Source organism: Gymnoscopelus microlampas (genome assembly GCF_963454915.1).
Source record: "Gymnoscopelus microlampas genome assembly, chromosome: 2".
Taxonomy (NCBI): domain Eukaryota; kingdom Metazoa; phylum Chordata; class Actinopteri; order Myctophiformes; family Myctophidae; genus Gymnoscopelus; species Gymnoscopelus microlampas.
In genome coordinates this window covers 12,237,674-12,255,173 of record NC_139939.1, presented here as the reverse complement: position 1 = coordinate 12,255,173, position 17,500 = coordinate 12,237,674, and the positions used below count along the sequence as shown (strand labels likewise).

Genomic DNA, 17,500 nt, shown 5'->3' with positions numbered 1-17,500 from the left:
TCAAAATACGATTCACGAGTTAGGCATTTATCCACACAGCGACTTACACTAAACAAGGTACAGATGTGCCATTTCAAAACTTCAAATGTCCTGCCATCGGCAAGACAGTAAATTTTCAGGGGATTCCCAGGGCAATAAGAGGGACAAAGAAGGGCATTTAAAATGCTGAATTATTTTGATGATCACTGCTTTTATGATGCTAATTCATTTGAGCAACTGGTCAAGGACCTCTTCAAATCACCTTTCGCCTCATAATGAGTCTGACACCTTCTTCAACACACATTCTTTTGTTCTCATGTATATGGGTGTCTGTTGAAGGGAAAAACGGGGGTGTGTAGTGACAACTTCTTTTCAGGGGCAAAACAGTGCAATTTTAAGGGCAGAACAGGGAGGAAAAAAATGCCTTTTCAGGGCACTTTCAGGGAGTGAACAGTAACGTGTGAAGTTTTGAAGTGGCACATCTGTAAATGATCACAACAAATGGAGTGCAGAGAGAACTGTGTGGTGTCTAGAGAAAATAGGCCACCCAGGTAAACGATGAACCATCTGTCTGAACAACACGCTATCTAAATGACGTTCTGGAACTTTAGGATGCCAGGTAAACAGTGAAAGTAATTTTTGGTCGAAGAAAACCAAACAAAACATGGTGAACGGTGTGACCAAGATGTGTCTGCATAGCAAAGACATCTTGGCCAGTCGCTAGCATGCATTTTCCCATCTCTTTTGCATACATGCTGTAATAGTGTTTTTATTTATTGATGACATGTATCATTGTGTTAATGTTGTATGTTGATGAATAGGCTCTATGCACAGCAGCCATATTGGGAATGAATTGGGCCCCTTCCTTACTTCCTTCACAGGTGTTACCAATGATACTAATTAAGGCTCTGTTCCATTTAGTGTGGCATAGTGGTTGTCTTATTTTCAAGGACCCCCATAACTCTCAGAGTTACACACCCACCATAAGGGGCCATTTGGGAACCAAAATGGAGTGTTTTAGTGAGACATCATGCACGATATTAGCTACCTGACCAGAATGGAACAGAGCCTTAATTAGTATCATTGGTAACACCTGTGAAGGAAGTAAGAAGAGGCCCAATTTCTTTCCAATATGGCTGCTGTGCATAGAGCCTATTGAATGTATAGGAAACAAGCAGTGGTGTTGTAAACTAACTAAGTACATTTACTCAAGTACTGTACTTTTACTTTACTGGAGTACCAATTTTCAGTACTTTTACTTCTACTCCACTACATCTCAGAGGCAAATATTATGCTTTTAATTAGACAATCATTCATAAATTATTCAATCAATCAATCAATCAATCAATCAATCAATCAATGGAAAGAGAAAGCGGGGCGAGAGGCGAGAAGGGGGCGTGTATATACGCACCTCGCTCTCCGGGCGAGGTCCTCTCGACGTAGCGGCTCTCGGAGGAGCGGTAGCCGCCGTCGGAGCGGAAGGAGCGCGGGGTGCGGGCGGAGCCGGGCGAGGAGGAGGTGCTGGGCCGCTTGGAGGTGGGCGGGGCCTCCATGCTGTGGTGGCGCTGCAGCGAGTGGTGGTGGTAGCTCCGCCCCCTCTCCTCCCCCCGCCCGCCCCTCCCGCTCCCCTTGTCTCGCTCGCCCCTCTCGCCCCTCTCTCTCTCGCCCTGCTCGGACAGGAGGACCAGCTGGGGCTCGGCGGTGGACACGGCGCCCCCGCCGCCGCCGCCGCCGCCGCCGCTGCCCGCCGACGACGGGGACTTCATCCCCTGCTGGAAGGACGTGGACTCGGACTTGAGCGCGTCGATGCAGTTGTTGATGATCTGGTTGACCTTGTCCACCTGGAAATGCATCGTTTACAATTTAGTGCCGGCGATTCCCAACCTGTGGACTGGGGTCCTGCTGGCGGGGCCGTGAAGATATTGCAAGTGGGCGCCCAAATCATTTGAAAACACTAAGATTTGAATGATAGTATAACATGAATATGTAAACAAATGGTATTCATTCTTTAGCCCATTGAGACCTGAAGCCGGTTCTACATGTCTCCTAAATCTCAACGGTATTCTGAAAAACCTATGTTTCTATATCAGTGGTGCTCAAACTTTTTCATGTCAAGGACCCCCACAATTATATGTATTTGGTTGCCGACCCCCATCAAAATATGTTGTTCCAGGGACCCCCCAGAAGCAAAGATTTGAGTTAAAAATTTTCGCTTTAAAAATATATGTATTCAAAGATTTGCACACATTTTCACGATTTTTCAAAAATAGCAGATCTACAAGCTCATAGCGCGGCACTCGTGCCGCGCTATGAGCTTGTATATCTGCTATTTTTGAATAGCCCAAAGTGTTAAATAATGCTTTTTAGCTCAAATCTAAAAATGACACAGTTCCAGGTCTTAATGGGTTAAAACATTGAAGATGAGTTTTCATTGTGATAGCGATAGAAACGTTTTAGTTCCATTGATTCAAGCCAGAACATTAATCGTTGAAATAAACTTGCTCTGAAAAAGCACACACAGCCCACCCATCTGCTGAGGTTAAGTGGTGGGATTGGTGGGCTCTGAACACTTTTGACAATTTCAAGTTGGCCCTGGTCCAGAAAAGGTTGGGAACCACTGATTTAGGGCATTTATCACATGTTTTTTATCCAGATCGGGATAAGCAGAGTAGAAACTAGGATACCTGGTAAAAATGTTTTACTTACTTAAAGGGATATTTCACTTTCAAAAAAACTTTTGGTCATTTTATGGTCTACTCAGGCTTTAGTGAGCCCTCCAGACCGTTTTTAAGTTGCTTTATTCAGTATTTAGATATTTGATATTCATTTTACCAGCCACGCCCCCTTCCAATACAAACCCATTATAACTTAAAACTCAATTTTTAACCTGTTTAACCATCAAAAACACCCGTCCTTGGTTCGGGTGACTCACCCTGCCCTCCTAATGCGTGAGGGGCCGTGTTTTTTTGATTACTTTTTTCATTTATTTTTAATATATATTTTTTGTATTTAATTTTTTCATTTTCCAAAAAAAAATATTAAAAATAAATGAAAAAAGTAATCAAAAAAACACGGCCCCCTCACGCATTAGGAGGGCAGGGTGAGTCACCAGAACCAAGGACGGGTGTTTTTGATGGTTAAAAAGGTTAAAAATTGAGTTTTAAGTTATAATGGGTTTGTATAGGAAGGGGGCGTGGCTGGTAAAATTAATATCAAATATCTAAATACTGAATAAAGCAACTTAAAAACGGTCTGGAGGGCTCACTAAAGCCTGAGTAGACCATAAAATGACCAAAAGTTTTTTTGAAAGTGAAATATCCCTTTAACAACATGGTATTTAAAAAAAACATTCTGTACATTTGGAACTATATGTTACCAGGTAAATAATCAATCCAGCATTTTCCTGAATCAATGATTCTCAAAACGTTTTCATTCCAAGGACCCCTAGTTTACTACGCATTAGGCTACGGACCCCCATGACTCCGTAGAGCAGTGGTTCTCAAACTTTTTCATGTCAAGGACCCCCAAATGAACACTTATTAGCCCATGGACCCCCATTTGAAAAGATATGCCAGGGACCCCCATAAGAGAAGATGTTTATGGCCCTATAGCAGTGATTCTCAACCATTTTAATTTAAAGGACCCCCAATTTGACATGCATTAGGCTATACGGACCCCGATTTAATGGCATTTCCATCTCTGGGACCCCAATTTATGTTGTAAAATCAATGTTAATTTAACTCTGAGAGTGTACAAATGGAACCAAATGGACCCGTTAGTGTCCATTTGGTTCCATTTGTACACTTTCAGAGTTACAGACCCATAAGGGTCCATTTGGTTCCTATCCATCATTTAGCTGGGGACCCCCTGGAACTCCCTCAAGTACCCCTGGGGGTCCCCGGACCCCACTTTGAGAACCAACGCCATAGAGAGTGCACACATGTAACCAAATGGACCCCCCCCCCCGTCCCCCCGTCGCTGGCCTAAATAATGCATGGCTGAATCACATTCCTAAATTCTAAAAAATCACCTCTTTGGCGATGGTGGAGATCTCCGCCACGGAGCCCTGAGGGTTGTCCTGGGGAGACATCTCTCTCTCCCTCTCCCTCTCCCGCTCTCTCTCCCTCTCCCTCTCCCTCTCCCTCTCCCCCGCTCCGCCGGAGCCCCTGACCTCCATGTAGTTGAGCTTGGCCGCCTTGTGCGCCGGCGTCTCGATCACCTCCTGCAGCTTGTACGGGTCGATCTCGCCACCGCCCTGGGGCAGGTAGGGCATCCGTGAGAGGCTCTCCCCTCCGCCCGACAGCATCTGCTTCTGGGAGGAGGAGACGCCGCCACCACCTCCTCCTCCACCTCCTCCACCACCTCCTCCGCCTTCCATCTCGGCGCCGCCGTACTTGAGCTCGATGAGCGTGCGCTGTATGCGGCTCATCTTCCTCTCCTTAAGAATAATAATAATAATAATAATAATCATCATCATCTTTATTGTCCCCTCAGGGATATTCATCTTCACAGTCTGTTCCAATAAAAAAAAAACACATGTCCATTATTATAGCACATAACCACAAGACAATACATGAAGTCCCCAGTAAACCCAAAAAGCATCCTGTCAGCGAGGCAGTTTGTTTAACTCTTTGCCTGCCACTGACGAGTTCCCTCGTCAGATCCTGCCAAGGCGCAGCCTGCCACTGACGAGTTCTGACCAGTTTTGTGGTTTCAGTGGTTTTCCACCCTATGAATGATGCTTTCACTGCATGATGACGAAAGCAGGCCTGGAATTTCGTCATTTTAGGGGCAAGGCCACTTGGCCTTTGGTGTTGTAATTTTTTGGAGGGCACAAAGGCCAAATGCCAGGGCAGGAAGGCCATCCCAAAAAAAAAAGTTTAAGTCCCCGGAAATAATGCATTTAACTTGAAGGTTAAGGATGATTGTATTTTAATATATTATAAGAATTGTATAACTATCTGTGAAATATAACCCATTTATTTCACAAAATAATGTGTTGGCAAATGACCAATATTTAGTTATATAGGTCTCAATATGTCACATTCAGCCCTGGACTTCACTGACTGAAGTAGGGGTCACATTAATCACATTAGATTAACAGAATAATTAGGGGTCTTCAACCTTTTCAGGCCAGGGACCCCCAAACTGATGGGGTGATGGAGCAGGGACCCCCTACCTCGTAGGGTAGGGGGTAGGCTACTATATATATCATATATTTATGTATAAAATTGTGTTTCATGGCAGGTGCCATACCTTGGCTCCAGAAAAAAAAAATCATGAATAGTAGCCTAATGCAGGTGTAAGACCAGACCATTGTGTTTGCATTGTGTTATAGGTATAATGCATAGTTTCTATGCATTTCAGGGGTTTTGGGGGGGTTGAACCCCTAAAAAAAGGATAGATGTCCCTTATTTTAATCTCTGGGAGTTGGCAACCCTAACCTTGCCATACCTTAGCTTTTGCTGAACTGACACCACTGATCTTTCTCTACAAAATATGTATAGACATACCATGTTATTGTGCATTCATTAGGCCTACTAAGCTATTAAAATATGTCATGTTATGTTTAAAGACAAATTTACATTTTTGAAAAAAAAAAGAGTTTTTAAAGTTTTTAAAAGCATTTTTATTTATTTATCAAACAACAATTTCGTGGACCCCCTGCAGTACCTTCGTGGACCCCCTAGGGGTCGCGGACCCCCTGTTGAAGACCTCTGAGAGATTTTATGTATTTTCCCCACAAGTTATTTTCATTCAAATGAAATGTGATTGAACTTGCACTAATAATGACTTTAGTTGATTTTCTCTCTCTTTAAAATATAGTATTTCTTAATTATTAATAATTACAGCTTGTAGATTGGCTATTTTCATGATTTTAAATTGTTTTTAAATAATAATAAAAAAGGAACATACAAGATTTCCACCTGAAAGCCATAATATATAGCCAATATATGGTTCTGTATCAGTATATTAGTCCGTTTTTGCAGATTTCATTCTAATTGGCTACTATGCCTGCATATGAATTTCATGGCCCTGGGTAGGTCACCCTGGCTTGGCGGAGATATGCCCTGTTGCGCACAAGCTCCGCACACTGCAGCAGCAGGTGAAAGCAATCACTTAAACGAGGGCTGTGTTGCGCACCAAAAAACTGACTAAAACTGTCACATTTTGCTGAAATAAACTTCCCAATTAGAACATTGTTGACAAACGAACAGATATCATGGATGTGGTTTGCAAAAGGATTTATTTCTTGTCCATCAGAGCGGTGAGGTCACTCTTTTGTATGATATTGATAGCCTACACTTTTAATTTGTTTGCAGTTATTCTGTTGCTTGCTTTATATTAAGACTCATAATTTGGGGATTTTGCTGTATTTTATTAGATGTATTCATCTATATTTTGCTGTTGAAAAAAACATCGGGGCACATCGGTCTGTAGGACTACAGAATCCTCTCTCTCTCTCTCTCTCTCTCTCTCTCTCTCTCTGTCTCTCTCTCTCTCTCTCTCTCTCAGGCTAGAAATCAAACCTACCATTGATTAGTTCAGGCTGCGTTAGATTTATCTCCTGTTTGGCCCGGTAATGCTTTTGTGTCTATTACACTGTGTTGCGGGATTCCGAAGGTTCATAGGAGGCTTAAAATCAAACCGACCTACCACTGTGCATGTTGTAGCTGCGCAGCTCAACCAAAGGGACTGGTGACTAAAAGAAAACGTATTGACAAGAAAATCGCGCAGAGGAAAAAGTGTGAAATCAGTTGCTGGGCGCAGCTGGGGCACCACGGCCACTGTGGCCGTGAAGGCATGTCATTATTCGAGGGGCACACGGCCAATGAGAGGGGCAACGACGGCCATGGCCGCCGTGGCCGCCGTGAAATTCCTGCCCTGGACGAAAGACCCGGAATTTACGTCATTTAAGAAAGAAAAGCTTGTCCTGTTCCTGTTTATTTCCTGTGGGGAAATGGTCAAACCTCCGTTCCTCTTCTCTTGACGGCAAAAAACAAGCCTCATTCAAATGACCACGGCTGTGCAATGGATCACCACGAGCGGTGATACTACGAGGACCCCGTGCGTGTAATGAGCCGATCTCCGTGAGGACGGCGGTCATGGCGAATGTTCCCAGATTTTTCCAAGGTACAGTAAAATCTCTCGTTTTCGCTGGCAGCATTGGCACGCTACACTACAGTATTACTCTGGCAGTCAAAGAGTTAATGGCTGAAGGGACAAAACTTTAAAACAAACTTTTTTCCCAATTTCAAAAGTTCTGTATCTTCGTCCAGATGGCACGAGTCTGCAGTGACGATGTAAGGGATGATCAGTGCCATTTGCTATTGTGAGCGCTAAACGTGTGACGGCTTTATTGTTCAGATCAGAAAGTGCTGGTGTGGGAAGTCCGATAATCCTTGGAGGCAATACGGGAAAAACTGAAAAATGTGTTTTTGTTAGACAATAGGCTCTATGCACAGCAGCCATTTTGGAGCGAAATTGGGCCTCTTCTGATTTCCTTCACAGGTGTTACCAATGATACTAATGAAGGCTCTGTTCCATTCGGGTCAAACAGAGTCAGGGTGCTGATATTGTGCATGTTGGTTCACTAGAAATACTAGTGGGTCTCAAAGTGTGGTCCAGGGACCCTCATGTTTCCTTGAGAGGGTGTAACTCTGAGAGTGTACAAATGGAACCAAATGGACCCGGGAGGGTCCATTTGGTTCCATTTGTACACTCTCAGAGTTATGGGGGTCCTTGAAATTAAAAAGTTTGAGAACCACTGTGCTACACTAAATGGAACAGAGCCTTCATTAGTGGCATTGGTAACACCTGTGAAGGAAGCAAGGAAGGGGCCCAATTTCTGTCCAATATGGCTGCTGTGCATAGAGCCTATTTATACAACAGAGCAGGCTGAATAATGCTTTCTGTACCTTCTCCTCCATCATCCTCTTCTTCCTCAGGCAGTGGACCACCAGGCCGAGGAAGAGGAGCATGCCGAAGAGGCAGCCCAGGATGGTCATGATGTAGTGCGTGGCCGACGACTCGCTGGGCTGCCTCTCGGGGTCCAGCCGCCGCCCCGTGGAGATGGTCAGGCAGGTGTGGTTGAAGCGCAGCGAGTTGCGGATGGACGCCACGCAGTACCTGTTTAACATCCATACACAAACAGCCAATAAGAAATCCAGGGAGCAGAAACTGATGAGATTATAGATCCAGTTCTATAATGAGAAGAAAGGGATTCATTTGGACATTTTTTACAATATGAGCTAATATAAGCAGTATTGATCATTTTACTGAAGTCAAAAATGTGAGTACTTTTTCCATCACTGCCTATTACTAGCCCGAAATTGTTTTTGGTACAAATAGATTTGTAAGGTTCTCCCTCACGAGATATTATGCGCACGCATATAAAGGCAACAACACAATTTCCTGGAGAAACTACCTCCCCACTGACATCTCTCGTATCCTTCTGAGAGGTCGGTGTCCTTTTAACCCATTAAGACCTGGAACCGTGTCATTTTTAGATTTGAGCTAAAAAGCATTATTTTACACTTTGGGCTATTCAAAAATAGCAGATCTACAAGCTCATAGCGCGGCACCGAGTGCCGCGCTATGAGCTTGTAGATCTGCTATTTTTGAAAAATCGTGAAAATGTGGGCAAATCTTTGAATATATATATTTTTAAAGCGAACATTTTTAACTCAAATCTTTGCTTCTGGGGGTCCCTGGAACAAAATATTTTGATGGGGGTCCGCGGCCAAATACATATCATTTTGGGGGTCCTTGACATGAAAAAGATTGAGCACCACTGATATAGAAACATACATTTTTCAGAAAACTGTTGGGATTTAGGAGACGTGTAGAATCGGCTTCAGGTCTCAATGGGTTAATTGGATAGACATGGAAATGTGAACAGGATTTTCGTTATATCCACGGATGACTAAATTACCTTTGTAAACACATCTAGGGCCTAGGTGGAATTTTCTTTTTCTTTATTTAAAAATCAATACCAAAAAAAAAAAAAGAACTGGTTAAATGTTTATAAAAGTGTTTCACCTCTGTTTTCTGGACAACTTTCGGGTTGTTAGACTTCAGAGCTCTAGTAGAGCAACTATACACGAGGTAATTGCATTGATTGGTTCAATGCGTAAAGAAGTCATTTGGACAGTCTGCCTTCTCAGTAAAAGGCAGTGGTGGAAAAAGTACTAAAATGTTTTACTTAAGTAATAGTATCAATACTGCAATGTAGAAATACTCTGTCACAAGTAAAAGTCCGTCATTCAAAATGTACTTGAGTAAAAGTATTGGCATCAAAATGTACTTAGAGTACCAAAAGTATCAAAATAATTGTAGTTGAGTAAGAGTAATATCTTTGCCTCTGAGATGTAGTGGAGTAGGAGTAAAAGTACTGAAAATTGGAAATGCTCCAGTAAAGTAAAAGTACCTCAAAATTGTACTTAAGTACAGTACTTGAGTAAATGTACTTAGTTACTTTACACCACTGATTATAGTGATTTTAATTCCCTGTACTTAAAGGTAGGGTAAGTGATTTTCTTTGGTTAAAATAATTGTTAAATAGCTCTATATTCTGATAGTACTCATTGCTATAGAGTGTTTGTTCAGTATTAGGAGTCTCCTTGTCTGTCCAGCTCTTTATAAAACAGAAAATGCATTTTCGTTTCAGTTTCAGTTTCATTTCCAATTTTATCCAATCAGGATAGAGAACTCAATCAGGATATAGATTAAACAAGTGAAATAGGAAGTGATGACACTAAGAAATGAGCAGGCAAAATTGGAACTGGAACACTATACAAATGAAGCTTAAAAATGGGTACTTTCTCCTGATTGGCTGAGATTTTGACACCTACCGGAAAATGTATTTTCTGTTTATTAAAGAGCTGGAGAGACGGGGACACTCCTGTTACTGAACAAACACTCTATAGCAATTACTATCAGAATATAGTGCTTTAACCTTTTAACAAAATACTTTTTGTTTTAACCCAAAAATATCACTTACCCTACCATTAATTGGTTTTGATCACAGTACTTTTTTTAATCAACAAACAAACAAACAAACAAACAAACAAACAAAGGTTGCATACGTGTAGTCGGTGTGTGGCTTGAGGTTCTTCAGCTCGATGTCCTCCCTCTGGCTCTTCAGGTTCTGGATGTCGGTGAAGAAGCTGTTGTTGTAGAGGACCAGGATGTACATCTTGCGGTACGGGTGCGGGATCTGCACCGTGATCACAGCGCTCGAGTGCAACACCTGTAAGGGGGTGCAACCATTTAAATGAGTATAAAAAAAGTATCAATAATCAATCATCTGATTAAATAATTGATTAATAACTTACAGTTGGAACGTTTAACCCATTGAGACCTGAAGCCGATTCTACATGTCTCCTAAATCCCAACAATTTTCGGAAAAACGTATGTTTCTGTATCAGTGGTGCTCAATCTTTTTCATGTCAAGGACCCCCAAAATGATATGTATTTGGCCGCGGACCCCCATCAAAATATTTTGTTCCAGGAACCCCCAGAAGCAAAGATTTGAGTTACAAATGTTTGCTTTAAAATATATATATATTCAAAGATTTGCACACATTTTCACGATTTTTCAAAAATAGCAGATCTACAAGCTCGTAGCGCGGCACTCGGTGCCGCGCTATGAGCTTGTAGATCTGCTATTTTTGAATAGCCTAAAGTGTAAAATAATGCTTTTTAGCTCAAATCTAAAAATGACACAGTTCCAGGTCTCAATGGGTTAAATGAGTATAAAAAAGTATCAATAATCGGTCATCTGATTAAATAATTGATTAATAACTTACAGCTGGAACGTTTAACAGTCCCATCTGTAAGTACTAAGAGGCAGCTTTTAGTTTCTATCTCTCTGCCAGTGATTCCCCGAATGGCTGAATCAGCAGATCTTAAGACATATTTATTTTTGCCTCGCTTTATCTCAATGATTAATTTGATAGCTTTTGGTTGTGTTCCCTTGCTCTTATACTGAGGTATTTTTGTTTTATGCAAATTGTATTCGTTTTTACCGTTCCTTTTTATAAAATATGTTCTTCTTATTTTGATGTAATTGTTTTTATGGTCTTTATTTTTTTGTGTAAAACCCATTATTGCATTTTATGCATGAAAGGTGCTAATGATAAAAAAAATCATTAACATCATCATCAATAATAATCAATCCCTTATTTTGGGCATGGTCATTTTATACAGAACGTTTCCAAACATTTCCAAAACTTCAAGCTCACAACCAGGCCTGGACTTTCCAGGCCTGGTTAAGGCCACTTGGCCTTAGGTGTTGTACATTTTTTGAAGGCAGGAAGGCCATCAAATAAAACAAGATTTTAGTCCATTGAAAGAATCAATTGAATTTAAGGGTTAAGGATGATTTTTCATTAACTGACTATCTGCAGTGAAATACATAAATGATGGTATGTACATTCTGATCCATACTCAGCCTGCACCAATCAAAGTCATTGGATTAGTTTAAAGATGGGGACTCAGGGGAGTTAAGAATTCAGAATCTCAACAAAAGACACTGGTGTCTACATGACAAGACAGAGACACTGGTGTCTACATATTGACAAGAAACAGACAGAGGAGAAAGTGATACAGTCAGCTGGGGCATTAAGGCCACTGTGGCCTCAGGGCATGCAATAGGCTCTATGCACAGCAGCCATATTGTGAAGACATTCACAGGTGTTACCAATGATACTAACGAAGGCTCTGTTCCATTCTGGTCAAACAGAGTCAGGGTGCTGATATTGTGCATGTTGTCTCACTGGAAACACTCTGCTACACCAAGTGGCCCTAAAATTTGGGTTCCTTAAGGGGTTTCCAAATGGCCCCTTACGAGTGTGTAACTCTGAGAGTGTACAAATGGAACCAAATGGACCCGTGAGGGTCCATTTGGTTCCATTTGTACACTCTCAGAGTTATGGGGGTCGAGGGAATTGAAATATCTGAGAACCACTGTGCTACACTAAATGGAACAGAGCCTTCGTTAGTATCATTGGTAACACCTGTGAATGTCTTCACAATATGGCTGCTGTGCATAGAGTCTATTGTTTTGAGGAGCACAAGGCCAAACTGAGGGGCAAACGACGACCATGGCCTTTGTGGCCTCCCTGAAATTCCTGGCCCTGCTCACAACGCATCTCGACGCAACGCATATCGCCGTTGACATTTCTGTCTAATAAAGCCATTCAATCAATCAACAGATCAATCAAAAAGCACCTGTTTGAGCTTCATGGCCGGGTTGGTGTCGGTGAAGATGGGACTCAGGCTGACGGGGTCCTCCGGTCCTCCGGCTCCGGACGGGCAGTCGTCCAGGCCGCACGGCGAGGCGAAGTCCGGCGGCGGCGTGGTGTAGTCTCCGCTCGGCTGGATCACGAAGTACGGCGTGACGCTGCTGCCGTCGTCGGTGCACACGACGCTGAGCATGTGCAGCGCGTTGCGGTGCGCCGGGATGCGCGGGTTCTGGCTCAGCAGGCTGTAGCCGGAGAAGCCGGCGGGCGAGTCGCACACCTGTTTGGTGCAACAGTGTTAATTGTAAGTGTTATATATAATGACACAAAATGATATACAAATACGTGCTTCTACCTGACACCATTCTCCATTATGTATAATAATACAATGCATTAGTGGTCACAGCTCCTTTAAAGATGGAGTGCCATGATATTTTTCAACCCTAAAACCTGATCATAAGGTATTATTATTATGTAAGGATTTTTTTCAAAAAAAAAAAGTGTACAGAAATTGTTAAAAAAAATGTTTTTATGTGGACACGCCTCCAGTTCATTAAGTATGCCTGGTTCTCACCTTAGCACCTCCTCCACCACCTTAGCACCACCCACCTGTCCTAGTCCCTCCTCCTCCTCATGCCCACACACATGCCCACAGATCTGTTGTGTTATGATAATGAGGGGGAGGGTATGTTTTTTGGGGGCTCTGTGATGTCACTATGCCCCTGTTTTTGGATTGGCACGTTTGACTCTCAAGGTTTCAGCCTCCAGGAAAAAACTCCAAATAGTCAGAGAAGACATGAAACACCATAAAACCACCAGCGGGGGCCTTAATGAGGTTCTATCAACCTCATAGACACATGAAAAACCGAAAAAGTGCAAAACTATGGCACCACCTCTTTAAGTCTTCTGCTTCTGTTCCCTGTATAAATATCCTGCCACACCTCCACCTCTTCCTTGTGTATTTCCGTATTGGAACGAGGTGGGAGTCTTTTTCTTATCTTCTCTATAACACAATAAGAATTGGAGTTACAAATGACTTATACAGGGTTTGTTTAGAAAGGAGTCCATGCATTAGAGAGCCAGCTTAACTTGGAGACGTGTGTTTTGTGTCGTTCTGTCAGAATAAATGGAGATTGTCTCCAAAGAGAGTCCTGGGTCCGTCTAAATCCATTCAACATAACGCAGAGATAACGATTACACCGGTTGGGATTTTAGGATGAAATTAGGATGAAACATATTGGACTGTCAAATACTGACGTGTCATTTTATGATTGTATGGGTGCCGTTATCTTAGTATTGGATACCGTTTTGTTGCTGTCGGGCAGAAACCTCTTATCTCCATTCTAACCTTCGTAAATGAATGTCCTACTTCAGTGATTTTCAACCTTTTTCGCGTGAAGGACCCCCAAATTCACACATATTATAGCCCACGGACCCATTTGAAAAGATATGCCAGGGACTCAACCATTTTCATTTCTTGGGGGTCCCACAGTATCATCATCATTAGTGTTCATTTTTCTCTGAGAGAGTACAAATGGAATTTGGTTCCATTTGTACACTCTCAGAGTTACAGACACATATGGGTCAATTTGGTTCCTAACTATTAATTTGGCTGGGGACCCCCTGGAACCCCCTCAAGGACCACTGGTGGTCCCCGGACCACTGGTTGAGGTACTGCTCAACTTGATCCTACTACTGCGTCACACAAAAGCATCAAAAGTAGCAGATATACAAGCTCGAAACGCGGCGCGTTTTGAGCTTGTAGATCTGCTACTTTTGATGCTTTAGAATTTGAATCCTGAAGAGTTACAGTTTTGGACATATTGAGGTTTCCACCCGACAGAGACGATTTGCTCCGTACCCACACCGTTGTGACACATTAGCCTAAAAAAAACTTTTATCTGAGTATAGCCTGAGGTGTTACTCCTTTGTCAGGGGGAGATAAAGGGCCTCAAACCACCTGTAATGTATAAAAAAGCCTGGTCTACCCATGACAGGGGGGGGGGGGGGGGGGGGGCTCATACTGTCATGCTGTTGACTATTGGTTTGTAGAGATTACATTCTACCGGAAAAAATAGTTTAGGGAGTTCTTGGAGAGACAGGACGGTGAGAGGAGAGAGAGTTAAGTTAGCCCTCTGGTGCTTGGGGGTAACAGGACAGAGAATAAAAAAACGTGTTTATTTTACACACTGTTGGATTCAACAATCAACTTCATAAAATAAAATGTTGTTGTATAACATGGTGGTTCTTCGTGCCGCGCTGCGAGCTTGTACATCCGTTATTTTTTAAGTAAATTGAGAAATCTCAAAAATGTTTGAAACACAAATCTCCTCACCCCGTTCGGATGCTATCAATGCATTGAATGGGACATCATCATGTTTTATCAGACCATTGAATGGGCGAAGTATAGGCGACATATTGATAGCATTCGAAGCCACACAATATTTTCAGGTGGGGGGTCCTCGCCAAAAGTACATATACATTTGGGGTCCTTGACAGGAAAACGTTTGAGAAGCACTGGTACAACACTCACCATCCGCTCGTTGGTGCGGTTGGGGAAGATGGAGAGCCAGCGGAGGAAGCCCAGCAGCTCACAGGAGCAGTTGAAGGGGTTGGTGTACAGCTCGCATGTGGTCAGCTTGCTGAGGCCCGAGAACAGACTGCCGTCCAGCACCTGGATCCTAGAGGAGGGAACAGAGAGAGAGACACGGTGTCCGCTCAGCATGGTGAGGATTGTTACCAAGGGGTGGACAATAAGGAAGTACCAGTAAGGAACCTCCCAAATGTGGAAGTAGAGCGTTATTCGGGCTGCTTCAAATACCAGTGAGCAACTTTCATTGAAATGAACAGCTGGGGGGCGGGGCAGTCCGCCCTCTAGATATATTGTAACTATATTGAGGAAGACTCCCAGACTAAGAAGAAGAGTCTGTCTAAATTCCAGGCTATCTATCACTCCACTACATTTCAAAGAGAAATAATTCCACTACATTTCTCTCTCATCGTGTTGCGATGCGTTGTGAGCTTGTAGATCAAAAAGAATTTTGGTGCACGACACCAGCGTGCAACTAAGTGTAAATATATAACTCTCATCTCCAACCAGTAAACATAGCATCTAAATCCTAAGCCTAACCCCAACCTGAATGTTTTCCGAATCGTAAACCTGTCTCAGAAAATCTTTTTTCAACCGTAAAACAAGCATTTCTCTTGTGAGGGCCAGCAATTTGATCCTTACATCTATTTATCATATTTTACTATACTTGTGGGGACATTCGGTCCTCACAAGTATAGTAATACACACACACACACACACACACACACACACACACACACGCACACGCACACACACACACCGGTTCATGGAGAGGTCTATGTTCTCTATGTTGGGACACTCCCAGAAGGTGTTTGGCGTCACCGTCTCGATGAGGTTGGCCTGCAGGTAGAGATACTGCAGCTTGCCCAGGCCTCGCAGCATGCCCTCCGTCACGTTCCGGAGCTTGTTAAAACCCATCTGGAGGACCTGGGGGAGACACAAGAGACACAAGAGGGGGGGGATTATCCCAAATCCCCCGCCGTCGGCACGAGCCTGGCCAGCGCCAGTCATCATCAACCCGCCTACGAGCAGAGAGAGAGAGAGAGAGAGAGAGAGAGAGAGAGAGAGAGAGAGAGAGAGAGAGAGAGAGAGAGAGAGAGAGAGAGAGAGAGAGAGAGAGAGAGAGAGAGAGAGAGAGAGAGAGAGAGAGAGAGAGGAGAGAGAGAGAGAGAGAGAGAGAGAGAGAGAGAGAGAGAGAGAGAGTAGAGGCATAGAACAGAGACACTGTCTGGTACTGTACAGTAAGTAGTGTCTCGTTGCTTTAGGGCAGAAACCTCTTATCTCCCATATTCTAACTTATTTGTGTTTTTTTCCGTAAATTAACACATTGGGTGCCAGGTTTTTTTAAAAACAGAGTACACTGAGTGCCAGGATTTTTAACCATTTTTTAGGAGCCGAGATACAGGCTTTTGAAGTCATAAGTTAACCAGAAAGTGGATTGGAGTCAAAATCTTCGGAAAATGATATCTCCTGGTGCTTAGAAGGTAAAAAAAAAAAAGAAAATTGAAAAAAAAAAATTTTGAAAAATTATTATTTTTTTTTTCAAAAAACGTATATATATATACGGTTTTGGCACTCCGTGTAAGTATTGCAAAAAACGTATATATACGGTTTTGGCACCCAATGTGTTAAGAGGAGAGAGAGTTAAATTAGCCCTCTGGTGCTTGGGGGTAACAGGACAGAGAATAAAAAACGTGTTTATTTTACACACTGTTGGATTCAACAATCAACTTCATAAAATAAAATGTTGTTGTATAACATGGTGGTTCTTCGTGCCGCGCTGCGAGCTTGTACATCCGTTATTTTTTAAGTAAATTGAAAAATCACAAACATGTTTGAAACACAAATCTTCTCACCCCATTCGGATGCTATCAATGCATTGAATGGGACATCATCATGTTTTATCAGACCATTGAATGGGCGAAGTATAGGCGACATACTGACCTACCCATGAGAGGGACCACCGAGCGAGCTAAAGCGAGCGAGTTGCCGTGCCGAACATTGTGACGTTCGCTTGAGCCTACTCAGCGCCGTCCGAGTTATATACCGATAGGCACAGAATGGTGCCTATCGGTAGTATGATCAAGTAGGGCATAAATGAATGCCCTACTTGATCATACTACAGCGTCACACAAATTAAGGCATCAAAAGTAGCAGATCTACAAGCTAGAAATGCGGAGCAAAGCGACTTTTGCTACTTTTGAATTTGAATCCTGAAAAGTAACAGTTTTGGACATATACATATACATATACAGACGATATACTGGGTCTCACATATTGTTGCTGTCAGGTGGAAACCTTGTACATCCAAAACTACTAGTTACTATTCGTACAACTATGCAGGAAATTGAAAAAAGATATATAATGAAGAATCTGTGTTCCAATGGATCCCAGTGTAGTTATCATTTAGTCACAAGCTCTTGGTTAATACTTTTCATTGGTATTTATAAAACCCACAAGCTTATTTTTAATTGATTTATGTTACAAAAATAGCAAAAATAGCTCACAATGCTTTTTTATTTTCGCTACTTTTGTGTGAAAACCTTGTACGACGAAGTAGTAGCATTACCCCCCCAAACAAAAAATAAATAAAAATATGGAGATACAAGATTTCCGTGTGACAGAGACGATATACGGCTTCCAAAGCTCTGTGGCAGGGCTTCAGTGACACAGACGTGTGCTCCTC

The 17,500-nt window shown here is 42.6% G+C and overlaps 1 protein-coding gene across 1 annotated transcript in view; it reads right to left on the bottom strand.

The window, feature by feature from the left end:
* Positions 1-17,500, bottom strand: part of LOC311053967 (protein ELFN1-like) — a gene marked incomplete at both ends in the record, with an annotated part of 24,001 nt that overhangs the window by 2,515 nt on the left and 3,986 nt on the right. The window contains 7 exons of the mRNA XM_084069791.1: positions 1,391-1,820; positions 4,010-4,417; positions 7,899-8,109; positions 10,068-10,231; positions 12,214-12,504; positions 14,758-14,905; positions 15,575-15,741. Of these exons, the coding sequence (XP_083925917.1) occupies positions 1,391-1,820; positions 4,010-4,417; positions 7,899-8,109; positions 10,068-10,231; positions 12,214-12,504; positions 14,758-14,905; positions 15,575-15,741 (1,819 nt within the window). The remainder of the gene's footprint in view (positions 1-1,390; positions 1,821-4,009; positions 4,418-7,898; positions 8,110-10,067; positions 10,232-12,213; positions 12,505-14,757; positions 14,906-15,574; positions 15,742-17,500) is intronic.